Source organism: Rhipicephalus microplus, chromosome 2 (assembly GCF_043290135.1).
Source record: "Rhipicephalus microplus isolate Deutch F79 chromosome 2, USDA_Rmic, whole genome shotgun sequence".
Taxonomy (NCBI): Eukaryota; Metazoa; Arthropoda; class Arachnida; order Ixodida; family Ixodidae; genus Rhipicephalus; species Rhipicephalus microplus.
The window spans coordinates 154,529,965-154,547,520 of NC_134701.1; the positions used below are offsets into that span (position 1 = coordinate 154,529,965).

A 17,556-nucleotide genomic window follows, 5' to 3' on the forward strand; every position below is an offset into this window, starting at 1 on the left:
GCGAGCTTCGGCAAGCTTCCTTTGCGCTACGGATAAGCTTGCGCTCAGGGCTGACGCCATATATTTTGACTAAGCTTTAGCATTGGCATTTATGTGCATAATGCATCGTCATTGAAACGAAAGCAGCAGACTGTAACGAGTTTGCTTGGGAACAGACGCCCTGCATAGGTTAGCAAGAAAACAGACGCAGGCAAAAATTTCAAGTGAAACTTACACAGAAACTCTCTGAGATTCCACCATATGGCGTTCGCTCTGTAATCTCGGTTAGCAGTGCTATTTAAGCTAACACATAGCACGTGAAAGCAAAATGCTCTAGCGAGATATTTACGTAGAATAGAAGCTGAACAAGCAGGTTATATGGCAGTCAACGTTACTGGTTATAACAACCTGAATATATAAGTGGTTAAATATTCCATCTTGATATCCTAATTACCAGCTGCTAGTTTACGTGTAACCAGTTCCTGTGAGCCTTTAAGCGTTCCGTACTTTCGCTAAGTGCATGTCGTATGTAATTGCAAAAAAAAAAACTTTTCCATCGGGATTCGCCAATGTTAGACTCAGTGTAAGTAAGCTGAGTTTAAATGAAAATAGGTTAGCGTAACTAATACTTGTTGTTTAAGTACTAAGGGATGATATCCTCCTCTAATCTCAAAGGCGCGAAAGTTTGCGCGAGTTGGACATTTATCTGGCTATGGCTTCACATTCACGCTTAACTTTTTTTTACTATTCTATGCTGTTATTTATTCTTATGAAAACGTACACAACAGCGCTGCTTAAGTATTTGAGCTGTGCTAGTTTCTCATTGAAGAAAACATTTCAAAGTTCGCTCAGCAATTGAAAGTGAGGCAGCGCTTTATATATCTTAGGTGCACTGAAAGGCTTAACAAACCGCCTGAAACTTCCTCGGCGAGTGTGATAATTAGGCAAATTGTCAGGAGGCACGCTTTCATTACACCGTCAGATTTATTAAGCCTTCAGATATAACCGTAAGACAACATTCGGTTAGCCATTCTTCCAGAGCGTAGGGTTTCCCAGTAGCCATTCGTCATCAATATATGTTCATATAGCCAATCTACAAAACGCTTGCACAATCTGCTTGTAGTGGATTTTCGCTGGCAGCTGCAGATATTTAGGAAATGCAAAATCAAATACTGCTGAATGAACTACGATGGTCGTCGGTGAGAATTCCAGGTGTGAATTTATAACTTTTCTTCTTAATCTTAGCTCGAAGCACACTCTTAAACAAAGTTCTCTGACTTTCTTTTGAGAGTTCCGACTTTCTACGTATACAATTCTCCTTGAAGAGCGTAGCAAGACGTCTCTAAAAAGGAAGTCAGATAACTCCTTAAGAGAGAGAGAGAAACGAAAAAAAAATGAAGGCAGGAAGGTTAACCAGATGCTAGTATCCGGTATGCTACCCTACACTGGGGTTGGGGAATAGGTGGTTGAAAGAGAAAGGGTGAGTTAAAAATAAATAAGAGAACAACATCGACACACACGCACACACAAAATCAGTCCACTCAGAGACGTTCCGACAGGCCAGTAGTTCGCAAGAAGCCCAGTAGCGCTTGCACGGCTTTATTCTGTGACGATGAGTCATGACGACGGCGCAGTATACTTTCTTCTGACAGCGGCTGGTCATCTAACCTGTTTAGTGTATTAGAAAGGTGTTGTCTTTACAGGTTGTATTCGGGCAGTTACACAGGATATGTCGAATTCTTTCTTCATCTCCGCAGTGTGCACAGTCGGCGGTGTCGGCCATCCATATGCGGAACGCGTACGCACGGGTAAACGCGACTCCCAACCATAGTCTAAACAGAGCAGTAGCATCGCCTCGTCGAATTTTTGTTGAAGCTTTAAGCATAACGTTGGATCAAGGGATGGTAATATTGCATGCGTAAAGAGAGGCTCTTCCCAAAGAGCCATGGAGCGTTGACGAGCAAGCATGCGGAGCCTCCTAGCAGCGTTTGTCCTTGGGAGAGGTATTGACTGGTCGTTGTCTTCTGTATGGGTTGAACGGGCAGCTTGATCAGCTCGTTAGTTACCGATAATTCCACAGTGGCTTGGCAACCACTGAAATATAACGTGGTGCGCTTTCTCTGTTATATGGTGTGGCATTTCTGCTGTTTCAAATACCAACTGCTCGTGTAGACAGACCATGGCGTAGATTTAACAGAAGTGACTGCAGTGCCACCTTGCAGTCGCAGAAAATCGTCCACCGTGGCGTGCTTTGGTCGTTAATGAAACGCAGCGCAGCGCGAATCGCAGAACTCCTAAAAAAATCCTTAAAAAACAGAGGGAGTTATGCAGCTGAGGAGCACTCTGGACCTGTCTATCCTTTGGTGTTCCTGTAGATATGCGAAAGTGGATAATTTCAGAAAATAACCGGTAAAACTTTGAAGGTCGTTCACCTGGCTCGAACTATGATGCACAGTATAAGTAAAAAAGATTTACATTGCTTGAGATATGGAGTTGGCAAAAAGCTTCGGAGACTTCAACGTGCCTCACTAATCTTGCAGTCCATTATTAAACGCGCACTATTTCTTCCCACCTGCACTCGTCAGATAATACCTTACTCGAGACGGTTGCTCGGTTTTTTAAAACAATTGTTTTTCATATGTTTGTGACGTCTATTTCTATGACCACTCCATTTGTTTAAGGATCGCCATCATCCCGCAATTCGTTGTCATCGTCACACATCATTTCTTTGTCTGCTTGTCTGCTTGAGCAAGAACAATGGCAGAATGCAGCAGGTGTGTGTTCCTTATGAGTTTCCGAACGAACGTTCATATGTTCAAGTTATTTAAAGAAGAAATAAACCTCTTTACCGATTCGTACACCGGGAACACCTACTCTAATCCAGCCGTGTCCAATACTGTTCAATATTTCATTCCAATCTACTACATTTTCCAATCCGTCTTCACAGGAACGATTTAATCTACTGCTCGGCTTTCTTTTCTTGTAGTGCTCCCTTTGTGACATTTTCAGGCGAGCTTCACTGAGAAGACGTTGATCTCTGCCGCGATTTATCTCCTAAAAGCAGTTAAGCCCCACCTGCGCATTCTTTCAGTTACCGGCAAACGGACTGATTCTCTACGACCAGCTTACGTGATACCGCTCTCTCACAGTTCTTTTTCAGCGCTTCGTCGAAGAGAAAGCACGCCCTAATGTAATCGCGTAGGGTATGATATGAATCAGTGAAAACGTCCAGCAATAACACCACGTGCAAAGGACAGTAATAAGATCTCTTGAAGCGAGGCGCTGGTCGGAACGAGGAACGACGGCGGCACGATTATTGCTTTCTACCAGAGGACGAGGATAAAGAAAGCGAAGCAAAGCGAGTAAGCGGAGACGAAGAAAATGAAAAGTCGGCGGACATGCAGATCCGAGAATTTATACGTAACGTCACGTGCACGCCATTCGTGCCCGAGCATTTCGCAGACCGCTTTGAAAAGGGTCCTTGGTGAGGCGGTAAAAAAAAATGTAGTGCTTTCTGCCGGCACGAGGGTGTGGAGAGGGTGTGGTGAGGAAGAGGAGTCAGCGAGGCCGCCGTCCATGTAGTTGGATTCCCGACGCCGTACGTAGCGCACATTTACGCACGCTGAGCTTTCCTGCGCGCCAATATGATTCCTCGAGCAATGTGAAGGCTCGCGGGAACGAGCTTACCAACGGAAGCGGCAAAACGAGCCACGGCTAAGGCTTGCCAGAAGCACGTTTCGAGGAGCCTGAAGGCGGTGCCCATTTATGGAAACGAATAAGCACGAGGCGGCCGCTTTTGCGGCGCATATACTGCCGCTTGTGAAAGGCAAAACAAGGGAAGCGGGGGGAGGATGAAAGAAATAAGATATTGTCGTGAATGTGTTCGGATGTCTCTTTTCTGCGTGTGGGGTGCGATTCGTGTGCAAGACAGGCAGCAGCTATTCGTGACGCAGCAAAGGTGCTCGGGTTTTGTTGCTTTCCACGCATGATTTCCTCATTCGCAATTTGCGAGCTGCCTTGCAATTTTTTTTCCTCTGCTTTGACCTCCCAAACGCACTCCTCACTTAATAACTTGAATGAGAGCGAGGCATTGCTAAAAAAAGGAATGGCAGCGATGTCTGTGCATATGTGTATGTGCACACCAGCATTCGTGTGTGCATGTTTGTGTGTGCATGTGTGTGTGTGCCTGCATGTGTGTGTGTGACAGAGAGAAAAAGAAAGAGAAACCCAGCTGTGAGTTGGGATAGCTTATAAAGTTCTCCACATTACAAGATAGCGGCTTCTTAACTGCCTACAAATTCCACTTAACTGCCTACAATACCACTTAACATAGCCTTTATAATCGTCAGCATTGTGTCAGACCTTTTATCTTTTGCGCCTATGCATACGTGTGTACACATGACGAATCTACGCATAAGTGGCTGTTTGTTTGCGTGAGTGTGTAAAGGTGCGTTGAAGAAAAATAGTTTATTTTTGGGCTAGTTGCGCACACTCTTGCTCTTGTCGTTCGTAATATGGTACACTCTAAAAAAATGTTGCGCGTAACTATTTTCGGAGAGTTTTGAGTTGTCACGTATACGACTCTCTTTATAAAGGCACGATAACTCTCTTGGTAAGTCAGAGTTGGCGCTTTCTAGGAAGGTTCCCTGTCCCTCTTGAGAAGAGTGAAAGCACTCTTTTGCAAGTGATCGAAATACCACATTTGAGGGTGTCGACTACTTTGCGGTCACTACTTACGTTAATACCACACTTGAGGGTGTCAACTACTTTACATGGATAAAATGGTATCCAGTGAAGCGACAAGCTACTCTACAGCTCTCTTAAGCTACTTAATCACTCATGCGCTACTTTTGCGCAACTATCGCTGGAAATAATGAAGTATTCATTTTCAGCAACGTTAAAGAACCCCAGGTGGTCGGAATTTCCGGAGCCCTCTACTACGGCATCTCTCATAATATATGGTGTTTTCGGGACGTTAAAGCCCACATATCAATCAATCACTCAATGAATCAATCATTTCCAGCAAATCCAATAATAATTGCTGTTGTGCCCAGCAACTGAAAAAAATAATGTTAATCTTTACCTTTACTTTAAGAGAAATCATCAAAACAGCAAACCAGTTCCAGCACAGTAATAAGAAAGCACGATAAGGTGGTCTGTGAATATTAATGAAGCTGATGAGGCATTTACATGTGCTTGTATGAGCATAGCCAAACAAATTGTGTGTGATGTGAATTGTGTCATGTCATGCAAAATAAACTGAAGATATCAGCATTAAGTTTCCATATTCATTTCTTACGATTGTGAATGAATTGTGACGGCTGCAGATGAATCACACTTGTAGCATCTCATGTTGTGGCTCTTGTTCATCCTGAAAAGCCATGAAAAACGAAACCTGGAAAGAAGAACGGGATATTAAGATGAGAAAATGAAATCGTGCGAATTTTGCGAAACCTACAAAATAAGATTTCAAACAGACACAATGAAGGCTCAGAAAGAAACGACAAATGCAAACAGACAGAGTGAGAAACTGTTTTTGCCGTTATCTTGTAATACCAAGTACCAAATACTAGCTTTTGTAACACGTGACTTGGTGAGAGACTTGCAGCACACGATGAAGCCGGCTTTTTATGCGCAAGAAACGCTCTCGTTATAGGCTCCCTTACGTAGGTGCCACCCACCTCTTTTCCTACGTCGTCTTGTCCAACCAAAAGAAACGTGGAACCGACTGCCTCGATCAGAAGACGAACACCGCGCTCTGCTTAATTTGCCTACTAGTGGTGAAAAGCCAGACCACAGCAACACCTCATTTTTCCCGAGTGTAGCTGCCCACCGGATTGTAGAGGCTAAAGAACCGATGCGGGATTCTGGTAATAACAAACACACAAACACACACATAATGATTATTTCATTTCGATTACCCTCTGTTCAACACACCATTACGGTGTACACACCTCTCACCCGTGTGTTCTGTTTTTAAAATAATTCCCAACGAAAACGAACTTTCTGGTGAAAGAAGGCGAGGACCTCATTTCGCAACAGGAATGGCCAGCACGAACGAGAGCACCTCTTTTCTGAGACCGCTTCATATTTTGCTCTCAGAATAGGCCCCGGCATATTCTTAGAGCCAATGCCATCCTTTGACATTCAGGGGCACGCCATGAGTGGTTACTGACTGCGCGTTTTACTAACGTAACCCATCTTTAAATACACAGTGAAAGACATGAAATGACACCAACACACGCTGACGCCGTCTACATTGACATCAGACATGTAATATCCTAGAACCACTGCACGTAGATGCCACAGTCACGTATACTCACTCGACTCTGTTATAACGCCAAACGTCATCGCAGATATAAACGAAGCACAAAAACAACAAACGTAATCGATAGAAAGCACTGCACGGGATTGGCCACGACAACGCGTGCCATGTCTACAGCTTTTCCCCTTTTGAAACTCATTTACAACACTACTCCTACTCCTTACGGGCTAGCAGCATCGCACTTTATCTGGACTTCAAACTACCATCTTTAATCCAACAAAATCATTACATAATGTGCGTCTGAGTATCCTGTACACCAACGTTTTCCCCCGTTTCCACGTTCAGAAGCTCGCTGCATACTCAAATATCGATAAAAATTTTAATATGACGTTGGCTAAAGCGCACCTGAAAACGATTTCGAGCACCTTCAGCAATGCAGACAACAATGTGAGATCAGCAAATAATCACCTTTGGTAATCATCAATCAAGCAGTTTATTATTACGATGAAAGGATTCTTGCAAAATGTGTAATATAGACGAAGGTCCCGACGTATGAAACTGCCACGAGACCCTCATGATTGCGTCGATGTAATCACTAACATGGCAACGCGTATAGCATTACCAGCTCGTTAAGTGACAGCTTCAAATGGGCACCTGAAAGAGATCCGCGATCGTAAAAAACACTAGGCCATGGCATATCTGTTTCCCCCAAGCTGCTGCAAATGCCTAGCTAAAGCTGTCTAATTCGTGCCTACGAAAACAGTATACTCACCTTTAACAGGCACACGTTGTCCGTGTCTACAGATTTATGAATATCCCTCACTCCAAGAGAGCACCGAGCCTGGCGTGACTGACGCCAAAGATGTGCATGTTCGCTAAAACCCATAATTACAAAACACGCGAGCAATGAACACAAACAACGTGTTCAAAAAGGCGGAGGAGATAAATTGAGAGAGCAGGGGCAGGAAGTGGAAACACAAGAGATGGCGCCGCAAGAGCGGCGACACGTGACACCTCGGCGCCGGGGTGAGTCAGCGAATCCACCACTGTGGTGCCGAATGTCGAACGCGTGATAAGCACGGCGTATACGGAGACGCGTTCAATAACGGAAGCCAATGAAAACGCACCCCACGAGAGCGCTGTGCCTCCTCTGAAAATGCTGTCTCTCTCTTCATGTTTCTACCTTCCAAAAAGGGTCAAGTCACTGCCCGAGATGAATAACGGTATTATGAACTTCTTTCGAAGTGTAGATGGAAAAATGAAATACCGACATTTCCGTACAAACTGTAACTAAATAGTTCCTTCCGATTAATTTTCATGGTAGTGCTTTCAGTTTGATTTTATTTAAAAAATTGTAGCGCTACCTTTTCTCGCCACAATTCATCAGCGCGACTGCACTGGAAAGAATTCTAAACAGTGGGAAACACGGACATGATCATTTCGCATATTTTATTCAGCACCAATGCGTTACAGCCTACCCGTAAGTTTGTTAGTGTATACTATTTTCATCCAGCAGAACCTCATCAGTAGCGACCACTTCTGAAATGACCAGGCGTGGCTGACCTTTCCTACGTGTATAATCTTTCCGTAGGCCCACGACTGGCCCTTTCGAGTGGTTTTGGGGGATGACTCGATAAATCCGAAAGCCCGTTTCCTCCCCGCTGCTCATCTAGAGTGTCCTTTTCCGCATGACAAGGGTACATTTTTATGCGGCCCGCTACCGAGAAAGCCACTTACGAGCTCGGGCCATGCGACACCGCCAATGGAGTCCTTGCGGAGAATGGCGTATCCATATACATGAGCCGGCCGGACTTATAGCCAGTCACATATCTTAAGCTCTGTGACCCTTCCTACTCACGTACATCACTCATAATTTGCATCGCAATACGCCTGGGTCGCTGAGCAGCATGCATCTTCACACGCTCTTTCGCAAACACGTCCTTTTCCCGTGAAAGAAGGTTAGAAAGGGACCCTAGCTTCCTCGCTCGACTCGTTAACGAGACACGAAAAAGTCCTGTAGCGAAGCGCGGACTAGACAGAATATATACAGGAGCACCCGTATATCTACGCTCCTTCATCTCTCAGCCTTCCCTTTTCATTCTCTGACCTCCTTTCAACACACCGCACGTGTTTTCAGAATTTTTCGCTTTCCCGCTGTGTTCTAGCGTCGTGTTCATTACCCCTCTTTCGCTCCCCCGCAGCTTGTCGACTTCCTCGCGTTGCTCGGCGACAGCTTTACGCTAGCCCGGCTTCACGCGCCATTCGGACCACTGTGTCGCGCGCGTTAAGACATCAAAAGCAGGTGCCCCCGTTCTTCGCAGCGCACACGCCCCAAACATTCCCTGCCATGTTCCCCGCATTTTGAAAATAAAAAGTAAAAAAGTGACAGCTTTAACTAGCCAAAAACTTCGCTTTTGGATGTCCATCATAGGCTCGTCCACTTAAGCTTACTGTCTGGCTTCGAGGTTCTCTGATGTAGTCCAGATGACGCGCTTCATCGCTTGCATCGCAACGGTCGAGAGAAGAAAAAACAACGAGAAAATAAAAGAAAGGCTTGTCGAAGCTTTTGCCCTGTAATGTCGCTATGGGTCTCTATACACCAAGCGGTGCTTAGGCGACTGCTAGCGCTGATTGCTTTCAATAACACTCAAAGCTTTCTTTTTTTCAAAGTTCTGGCAAGAAGCATGCGCTCTTTCACGCTGCTAAACAAATGGCTGTCATGTGTCTCGAATGAGCAAGGGATGGGAAAAGTGGTAGAGTTGGGTAAGGGCAAGGACATGAAGCCGATGTAAAGTAAGGAAAACGTCTGAATTAACGCGTTGCGGAGAGCCTGTTTCGTTGTATTGCCTGCACATATAAGAAAGAAAGTGCTGCTTGCTTATAGGAACATGGTGGTATTGCAGCGAGGTACGTGTAGGTTCTCTCGTTCGTACGTGCTATTTTATTCCTCTTATTAGCGTCAAACACTTTAAAATGTTGCTTTGTGACTCCACTATTGCTATGACTTCATACACTCTACAGCTCGAGAGATCGGGTGTGTCTGATTGCACAGAGCATGCTACGACGGCGTATATGTATGCGTGACAGGAACTGATCCCTGAGGTTGACTGAAATATGCTCACATTTGTCAGATGGGATGGGTACCTGGCGTGAGGGAGATTAGGGAAAGGGCTCGGTCGGTAAAGAAACAGCTCTTATTTGGAATAGAGCTGGTAAGGCTACGTCCCCGAAGGTATGCGTCGATGGTGGTTAATGTGAATTGTAAGTGTTCTTCTATTCGGGTGCTAGGGCTAGTTCTCTACTCACCAGACACAGATTGAGAAGTCATAAAGATTCTCCAAACACACGCTCAGCCGACCGCTTCGCTGAGTCACCGCATGACGAATCGTCGGGCTTCACTAGGCGAGCGAAACACGTTTCGCTTCACCCAGGCTCACAAGATAAGCCGCACCAGCCACGCCTTTACCTACAACTCCGACAGAAGGACAAGGACCGGCTCAACGCGCTTCTAGGGAGTTGCTCGGAAACGGCTCTACGCCTAACTCTGAACGCATCCAGTGACAGGCTGTTTCAACTTGGTGTACATAACACATTTGAGGAACTCGCTGAAGCCCAAGAGACAGTGGGATTGGGCGTGTTGGTATAACATTTGCGCTGGTATAACGTTTGCACTGGTAAGCACCCTTTATGATGTTATACCAACACGCCCAATCCCACTGTCTCTTGAGTTTCATTTCTAATACAACAGGCCCTTTCCTGACTTCTTCGCTCCAGCAACATGTTGTCGTCAGCGCTCTGTCTCGTCTCTTCTCCTGTCCCCTCCTGCCCTGTCGTTTGCGCTGGTAAGCACCCTTCACTGAAACCACTTTTGTGGCACAAAAATACCGTATGTGTAACTTGGTGGCTGGCCACGCTTTCTTGTCCCACTTAAACTTAGCTCCACTTACACACTAAACCGAGGAGCTCTCTCTTTTTTCTAAACTCCGCTCTCACCTGAGCGTACGCACCATCTCGAAGAACATGCATCCTGATCGAGACGATAAACACAGAACGGCAAGGGCTTGGGTCCTCCAGAGACAACATAGCGAGGTCCAGGGTGTGGTCTATGTGGACACAGTGGAATGCCGGCCAGAATTCCGCATGGCCTTTGTGGTAGCTGACAACCAGGAAAATCCAACGTCATGGTCAAAGATCACCGATGTCTCCACAGAGGCAGAACAGGCATCCATTGCGCTTGCTGTTATCTCTTCACCCTACACCACAATAATTGCGACTCGAAATCGGCTATTCTGAACTATGCCAGTGGTTTCATATTCCGTACCATTGCTCGCTTACTACGTTTCTGTCAGCCTCATTATTCCACAACCTTCGTCTAAACGCAACCATATGCCGGCCCCCCTGAAAACGAGAAGGCTCATTCTCAAGAACGAGGTCTCACGTTTTGGGCAAAATAAATAGAGCCCCCTCCACAGGCTGAGAAGCGCGTGCTCTCTTCTCGTCATTTTCTATCGGCATCAACAAAAAATATAAACACCCCCAGTCCCACTTTCAAACATAGTGCAGGCCGCACATAGGCGACGCCTACAAATTTGAACTTCACCATACACTGTATTACTGAACGCCGGTATTCAGACCAATTACCCTCTGCACACAAACTTTGGGGCAAATCGGGAGATTCTCTCCACATTATCCTAACCTCCGGCTGTGGCAGTGTCATACTGGGAGACCGTCATGACCAGCGCTTCTGCTTTCGATCAGTACTGGATCATCTCGTGCGCTTTCAAGAGGATCACGCTTCACAGATGTTTCTTTGCTTCGTAACAGTGCCTCCTCGCTGTCCTGAGGGGGCTCGTTCCCTGTGCTCTACAGTGGCAATAAAGGTTTCTACCACCCCGTTGGTCGGTACCCACGTGATGTCACACTTCCTGATTGGCCCAGCAAGAGAATGTTCTGTCGATTCACGCATATTACGATATAATCACGTTTTAAACAACCACAATCATATTGAGATCATTACTTAGTCTTCTTTGTGACACTACAACAGTTCACAGTAAGTCTCGTAAAGGTCCCGAACACCGGCCAGGGCAAACGAATACGTTTCTACAATCAATCACTTGAGGCAAAAACAGTCTTGACTTTTCCCTGTCTTTCGCTTCGTATTTCTCTTACCAGAGGAAGTGTAGGTAAAGGTAGGAAAGGCAGGAAAGTTAACCAGGCGAGCGTCCGGTTGATTCAGGGTAGCAAATCAGTGGCGGAGTGGCTCGGCTGCTTACCCGAAGGTAGCGAATTCTATCCCCGCCGTGGCGGTCACATTTATAAAAGTGAAATGCTAAATATTTGTGTTCTGTGCGATGTCAGTGCATGTTAGAAAACACCAGATCATCAAAATTACCGAAGCCATCCACTTCAGCGTCCCTCATAATCGTATCATTGTTTTGAGACGCAAAACCTTACATATTATTATATTCGCAAATCACACGCGGGCCTTATCCAAATATGCTCACCTTGTGAGATTTTTTGTTTAGTCCCAGCATTTTCTTGTAAATTTCGGAAGTAAAAAAGAAAGAAAAACAAAGTTGCTCGTGTTTCAACATAAAGCAACATATAGGAATAGTAGAGGTATTAAGACAAGATTTCATCTTTCTATAAAAACCATCTGTTATTTTTGACTATTCTTTGACTATTCTTTGACTAGCTTTGACTATTCTTGCGTCTGCATTTACTTTGTTTTGCCACCGTCTTGTAGAGTATTCCTCATGCTTCAGATTTTGTTGGGCTGTTTACAATGAAAAGAAACAAAACAATACAAAACATGTCAACGAGAGTTTGTGTGGCAAGCAACTCAATGATTGTCGAGAAATGTTGGGAAAAACCGGTCATTAGGGAACCGCTTGCTACCCTCAAGTGTGACTCCAAGAAGTACAAAGAAAGTTGTGTGGCATTCGCGAATGCTCAGAGTGACTGAGTTCGTGGGGAGCCTTTCACACAACGCAGTAAGTCAGCGCCGTTCGAAGCGCAAGACATGAAGTTGTCTGGCTCTGAAGAAGTTTTCGACCACTGCAGAAGTGCGCTATAGTAAGTGACAAGCATGGACTTCTTTGAACGAAAAAGCAGAAGAGGCAAAACTAATCAGTGTCTGAAGGTAAGAAGGAGAGAGGCAGATTCAACACAGCAGTGAGAATTTGAAAGGGGAAAAAAAGTGGGACTAAAAATGGAAAACTGAGTGTATCTCGTAAACAAATCAAAATCAGATGGTAGGAACGAAGCGCGGATGAAAGACGACAGAGATGAGAAAAATAATCTAAAGAAAGTTTACGCGAAAGGAAGCTATGTCAAATAACAAACCCTTAAAAGTGCGACGGGGCAAAGGAAAGCGATAAAGAATGAAAAAAAAACGTAAGCAAGAATACGAAATAACATCAGAAGGTTTTCCTTCGACTTTTCAGGGAACCGGGAAATGGAAGAAGGCGCATGGAGCTGCTAAGAGCGAGAAATCACACAGAGCTGTTTTGAATGCGTCGAGTCTGCGCCAGCGTTGTTGTTGTTGTCGATGTTGGCGACGGTGTCGACATGTGTGTGTGTGCGTGCGTGCGTGCGAACGTGTACGCGGAGATTCCTAAAGCTCGCTGCGCGAGTCTTCACAGTCGCTCACCGGAAGAGGCACAAAGCGGAATGAATTAAAAAAAATCCCAGAATGAGGGTTGTCACCAAGATAAGAGCCCCGCCAGGAGTGAGTGCCTTCTTTGCGGAATTTTCTGTCATTATGTTTCTAATTTGCGCCAACATCGCAGCCCTCTTTCACTGCGCGTGACTCGGGAAAAGAAAATGCTCCAATGGAAGCAGCACCGAAAAGCTCATCATTTAATTACAGCGAAGGCAACGAACGCAAGCTCGGGCGTTGCTTCGTTAATTGTCCCCTGTATTCTTACGCTGCTACCGTTTTCGCCTCGAAAGACCGTCCGGAGTAACCGGTATTCTTTGTGCCGCTCTTTTTCGGCCCCGTATACGGTGACTGTCCTTTTCGGCGGTGTTAATCAGAGGCTGATTTTTCTCAGCAGATAAAAGAAGCCCTGAAAGACGACGCTGTCATTCGCTTTAACGACCTCAGAGTTTCTCCCATCAAGTTCACGGAAACGTATACGAATTCACCAGTGTTTTTTTTTTCTTTCGGGTAATTAATGAAGTACCATAGCAATGGTCATGTCACGGTCGGAACTCATGTTGCATTATCTGCAGCGTTTGCGAGATGTCTGCGCAGTTAGCGGCGCACTATTGTTAGGAATCGGTCAGAGAAACGCCGTTGCGTCCAATATTGCTGAGCGAATTCCGTAGAGATGCCGAGCATAGTTCACGTGGGTTGTCTGCGCAGGGCGTTCGGTTCAGCGCATGCTCGCGAACAGTGTTCATGAAACTTTGCGCCAGTCGCTTTATGCGTATAACAATTGTGTTAGAAAAATTGTTATTATTTTTCTTTTCAATTTCTGCGGCACAATACTTCTAATTAGCGCTTGATCTTGTTGGTTATGAACTGGTATAAAGCAGTCTGCATGGGCTAAATCATAGGACATAAGTTCTGTGCGTGTGCTTGCTTGTCTACGTGTGTGTTTGTGTGTGTTTGTGTGTGTTTGTGCGTGTGTGTGTATCTGTTTCTCTCTCTCTCTCTCTGTGTGTGTGTGTGTGTGTCTGCGTGCGTGTGTGTGCGTGTGTGTGTGCGTGTGTGTGTTTGTCTCTCTCTCTCTCTGTCTGTGTGTGTGTGTGCTTGTGTGTGTCTGTGTGTATGTGTATGTGTGTGTGCGTGTGTGTGTGTGTGTGTGTGTGTGTGTTTGTTTGTTTGGTACCTCCCAAGGACATTGGTAGTCAATCTGAGTGCTATAGAGGGTAGAACGGGGATGCTGATGGCAGGGCGATATAAACTCCAATTGTGCTTCACTGGTTTTTCTTTTAGGCGCTAGTCCAATACTATAGCTTCAAGTAATTCCCTTGTTTTTATTCGCACATGTATCGAGTATTGTCTGAATGATAACTGTACACTGCTTCACCCACGTTGTGCAATAATCAGGCGCTGAACTTCGTTTGAGTGTTCAAACTCACGGCAAAAACCTCGCGCAAACTGTGGGTCATTTCCATTACCGCCACCCTTTCGAACACTGCCAGTAATGTCGAGCTGGTTTGAAAAGCCGCATTGACTGAGAACGCCAGACAGTCTCCAAAGCCTTTATATTTTCGACCAAGCCTATGGACGGAATATTGACGAAAGTAGGTAGGTACGTTCACAGTGTTTACAATCGCTAAAAGCAATGGCCTAATGCATTTTTTGGAAAGCTTTTCGTGAACATAACTCCCTGCTTCAAGCAGCGATATTGACCGCTACTTACAAGGTACTATTTAGTATTGTTAGCCATTTTTTATCACTGGCAAAGAGCAGCACTCAACATAAGGACACCATCGGTAAAATGGGGAAACACCATACAAAAAAAAAGAATCATGAGTGGCATTGTATTCCTGATAAAAACAAAAACATAATGAAAATTTGGAGGCACTTCTGTGGAGATGCTGCATTCAATGATACCAGAATACATACATTTACAGGGACGATCATTCCTGACTGCGAGTTCAAAAGCTATGGTGTATTCACTGGAAGTGGAAACTGTTCATAGATGCTTTTAGGAGTTTCGATGGTCCATGCTCTACAAAAGCAATTCAAAAGACATGGTCTTATGGTTCATGAATACAACGCTTTCATAATTTTCACTTTTTACATTAATAGATATATATTTATATAATTTAAATGTAGTCGAAATAAAAGCAGTGGTACAATTAGTGAAGAGCGCTGTGTGAGCCAATTGTCAAGTATTTATGATGCGAATGGACTGTTGTTGAAAACTCTTTTTGAGCAGCCTTATCATTATAAAAAGTTTCTACCTATTCTAATTTCACTATGACTCACACTTGTTTAGTGTTCCAGACAGCCGCTTCACCCACCACTTTTTTTTTTTTTTGCTGAAGTGGGCAAAGACCGACGCCGTTATGACACCAAACATACTGACACAGCATCCTAGGGGTTCTTGCTATTATTCAAGCATGAACGGCAGCCAGTAAGAAACGCGAGGTAACAGCTGCAAGTGGCGCCATATTCCACTGTCATGTTTTCGGCCGTGCTAGACAAGTGCGAACCCAACTAAGACCTTCTCGTTCCATTTTGCGCCCCCACTTTCTTTCCCAGCTGAATGGGTTCCCACTGGTTAACATCCCTACATTGTTCGTATCTATTGCTCTCTTTGTAATTACCCAAAAAATGGGATGCTTGCAAATGCTTGCTCACATCAATTGTCAACGTACACATGCTCGCTAAATTACTCCCTTTCTAGAGAGAGTGACGTAACGTTAATTGATATGGCAAGTGTAGGAAGAGCTGCATCCCCTCCCTTAGATGGCAGCTAAAAGTCCTTGGGCCCTGGCGGCATATTCTTCTCGCCTGAGGACTTGCAGCTGTTCCTGGATGGTTCAGCTAAGCCGCAAGGTCTACCATACTGCAAGTTCTGATATGGCATGTTTGGCCCCTACATGATGTGGTGACAAGCACAGATAATTTGTTCGAGGTCCGCCCGCGGATTGCCGAGTTTACATCTGCCTCAGTAGAGGTCTGGAAAGCAATTGACTATAATCAATTGGGCTTGAGGAAGTGCTCGTTTGTAATTCGCACGTGCTGCCACCTGCTCTTTACTGCTCTTTATTCAATTAGGAATGTAATGGAGGGCAATTCTGCTTCCCTAATCTATACTGCCTGCGGATTTTATTCTACGTGACCATGCGCTTGAGCTGGCAAATGCTGCAGATGCGGGTTGAATGATATTTCGTTTTAGTATCACGCGCGTCTTCCCGTCAAAATAGACTGCGCGAACATCCCTTACTGAAGCTTCCTGTCTCTAAAATAGACCCCGAACGTTACTTTCTTTACGCAGCGGTCCGGCTGTGTGGGGAAGCTGAATTTCGCTGCATGACGGGCGGCTGCATATCGCTGGCCTGGCGGTGTGACAAGGACATCGACTGCGTCGACGGCTCAGACGAAGGTGGCTGCACTGGTGAGTACCTCATACCAATAGTTAAAGTGGCTCTGCAATATATTTCAAGGCAATTATCTAATTGACAAAATATCAATGTTTATCGCCTCCCATCATCAAAGGAGTTAGAGGGATTTGTTTCACGCTTCGTTCGAGCGCCTTCTCTCTCCTTTCGGTCCTGCTAAAAGTTACGAGAAAAATAAAGGGTGGGGCGGGACAGGAGAACACAAAGCTACATTCGAATGGTGGCACATATCTTCCCATTAACACTTGCTTTCTTGAAGGGGTGCTGACAACATTTCATTTTTTCAAAAGTCATTTCGCACTTCCATATCAGTCTGCTGTATGCACATACGGCTCTGAGCAATTTTTTAAGCTCAGCAAGTGCAAATAAAGTGTTTTATTTTTACGTTAAAGTCAATTTTCTCATGATGCACCTACCGGCATCCAAACTAGCTTGACGTCTGGCTGCAGTACTGATTTTGGTAATTTCAAGCAATAGTCTGCTTAGTTTATTAAGAGGCAGACACCAAACCTTTAAAAATCGCCGCTTGTGCGCCTGGAAAATATTCAAAACGGCTTGTTGTGCGTCCCCATTGGAGCCACGGTGCGGAATGACCGTGCAAACATCACCATATTTTGCGGTAGCATGTGACGAGAAGGTCATACCAGGTTCTGGTGCCAGGTTTCAGTAGGAACTGAAACTAGCATTTAGAACATAATCTAATTGATATTTACAGTGCACTCACGTTCAGCAGTACATTTGCTGGGACCTTGCAAGTTTGGCCTTTCGTTTGATGCAAAAATGGACCAAAATGTTTTGTGTCAGCACCCTTCTTAACAACTCACCTCTTTTAATAGGGCCAAGATTATTTCCCAAGGAATGTTCACAGTGGCTCGTGGGTCTTGTTGCAGAATCAGGACAAACCCTCCACCAGATTTCACTGGTCCACAACAAATCAAGTGCGCGGGAAAAAGTGCATCTGCCACGGAAAACTATAAAAACAAAGCGGCCTGCGAATGAAACAGTGAAAAAGAAAAAAAGAGAGCCCCCCCCCCCCCCCCCCTTTCCTCATCGTGGCCACTTCTATGAAAGCCACAACCTACACGAAAGGATTGTTTGTTGTTTTTGTTTCTGGTGTTTATAATCTCTTCACAAGTGTCAAAGAAGAGCGTAAAGTTGCGTTCGCGGTCAATGAGTGTGTCCACGCTTGAATAAAGCTTGCTGCCAGGCTGGTCAGCCATGCACTG

General features: G+C 45.1%; 1 protein-coding gene across 1 annotated transcript in view; it reads left to right on the plus strand.

Annotated features, from left to right (window-relative positions):
• Positions 1-17,556, plus strand: part of LOC119169708 (low-density lipoprotein receptor-related protein 4-like) — a 97,107-nt gene that overhangs the window by 18,395 nt on the left and 61,156 nt on the right. Inside the window, exon 4 of the mRNA XM_075886916.1 lies at positions 16,207-16,326. Coding sequence (XP_075743031.1) covers positions 16,207-16,326 — 120 coding nt within the window. The remainder of the gene's footprint in view (positions 1-16,206; positions 16,327-17,556) is intronic.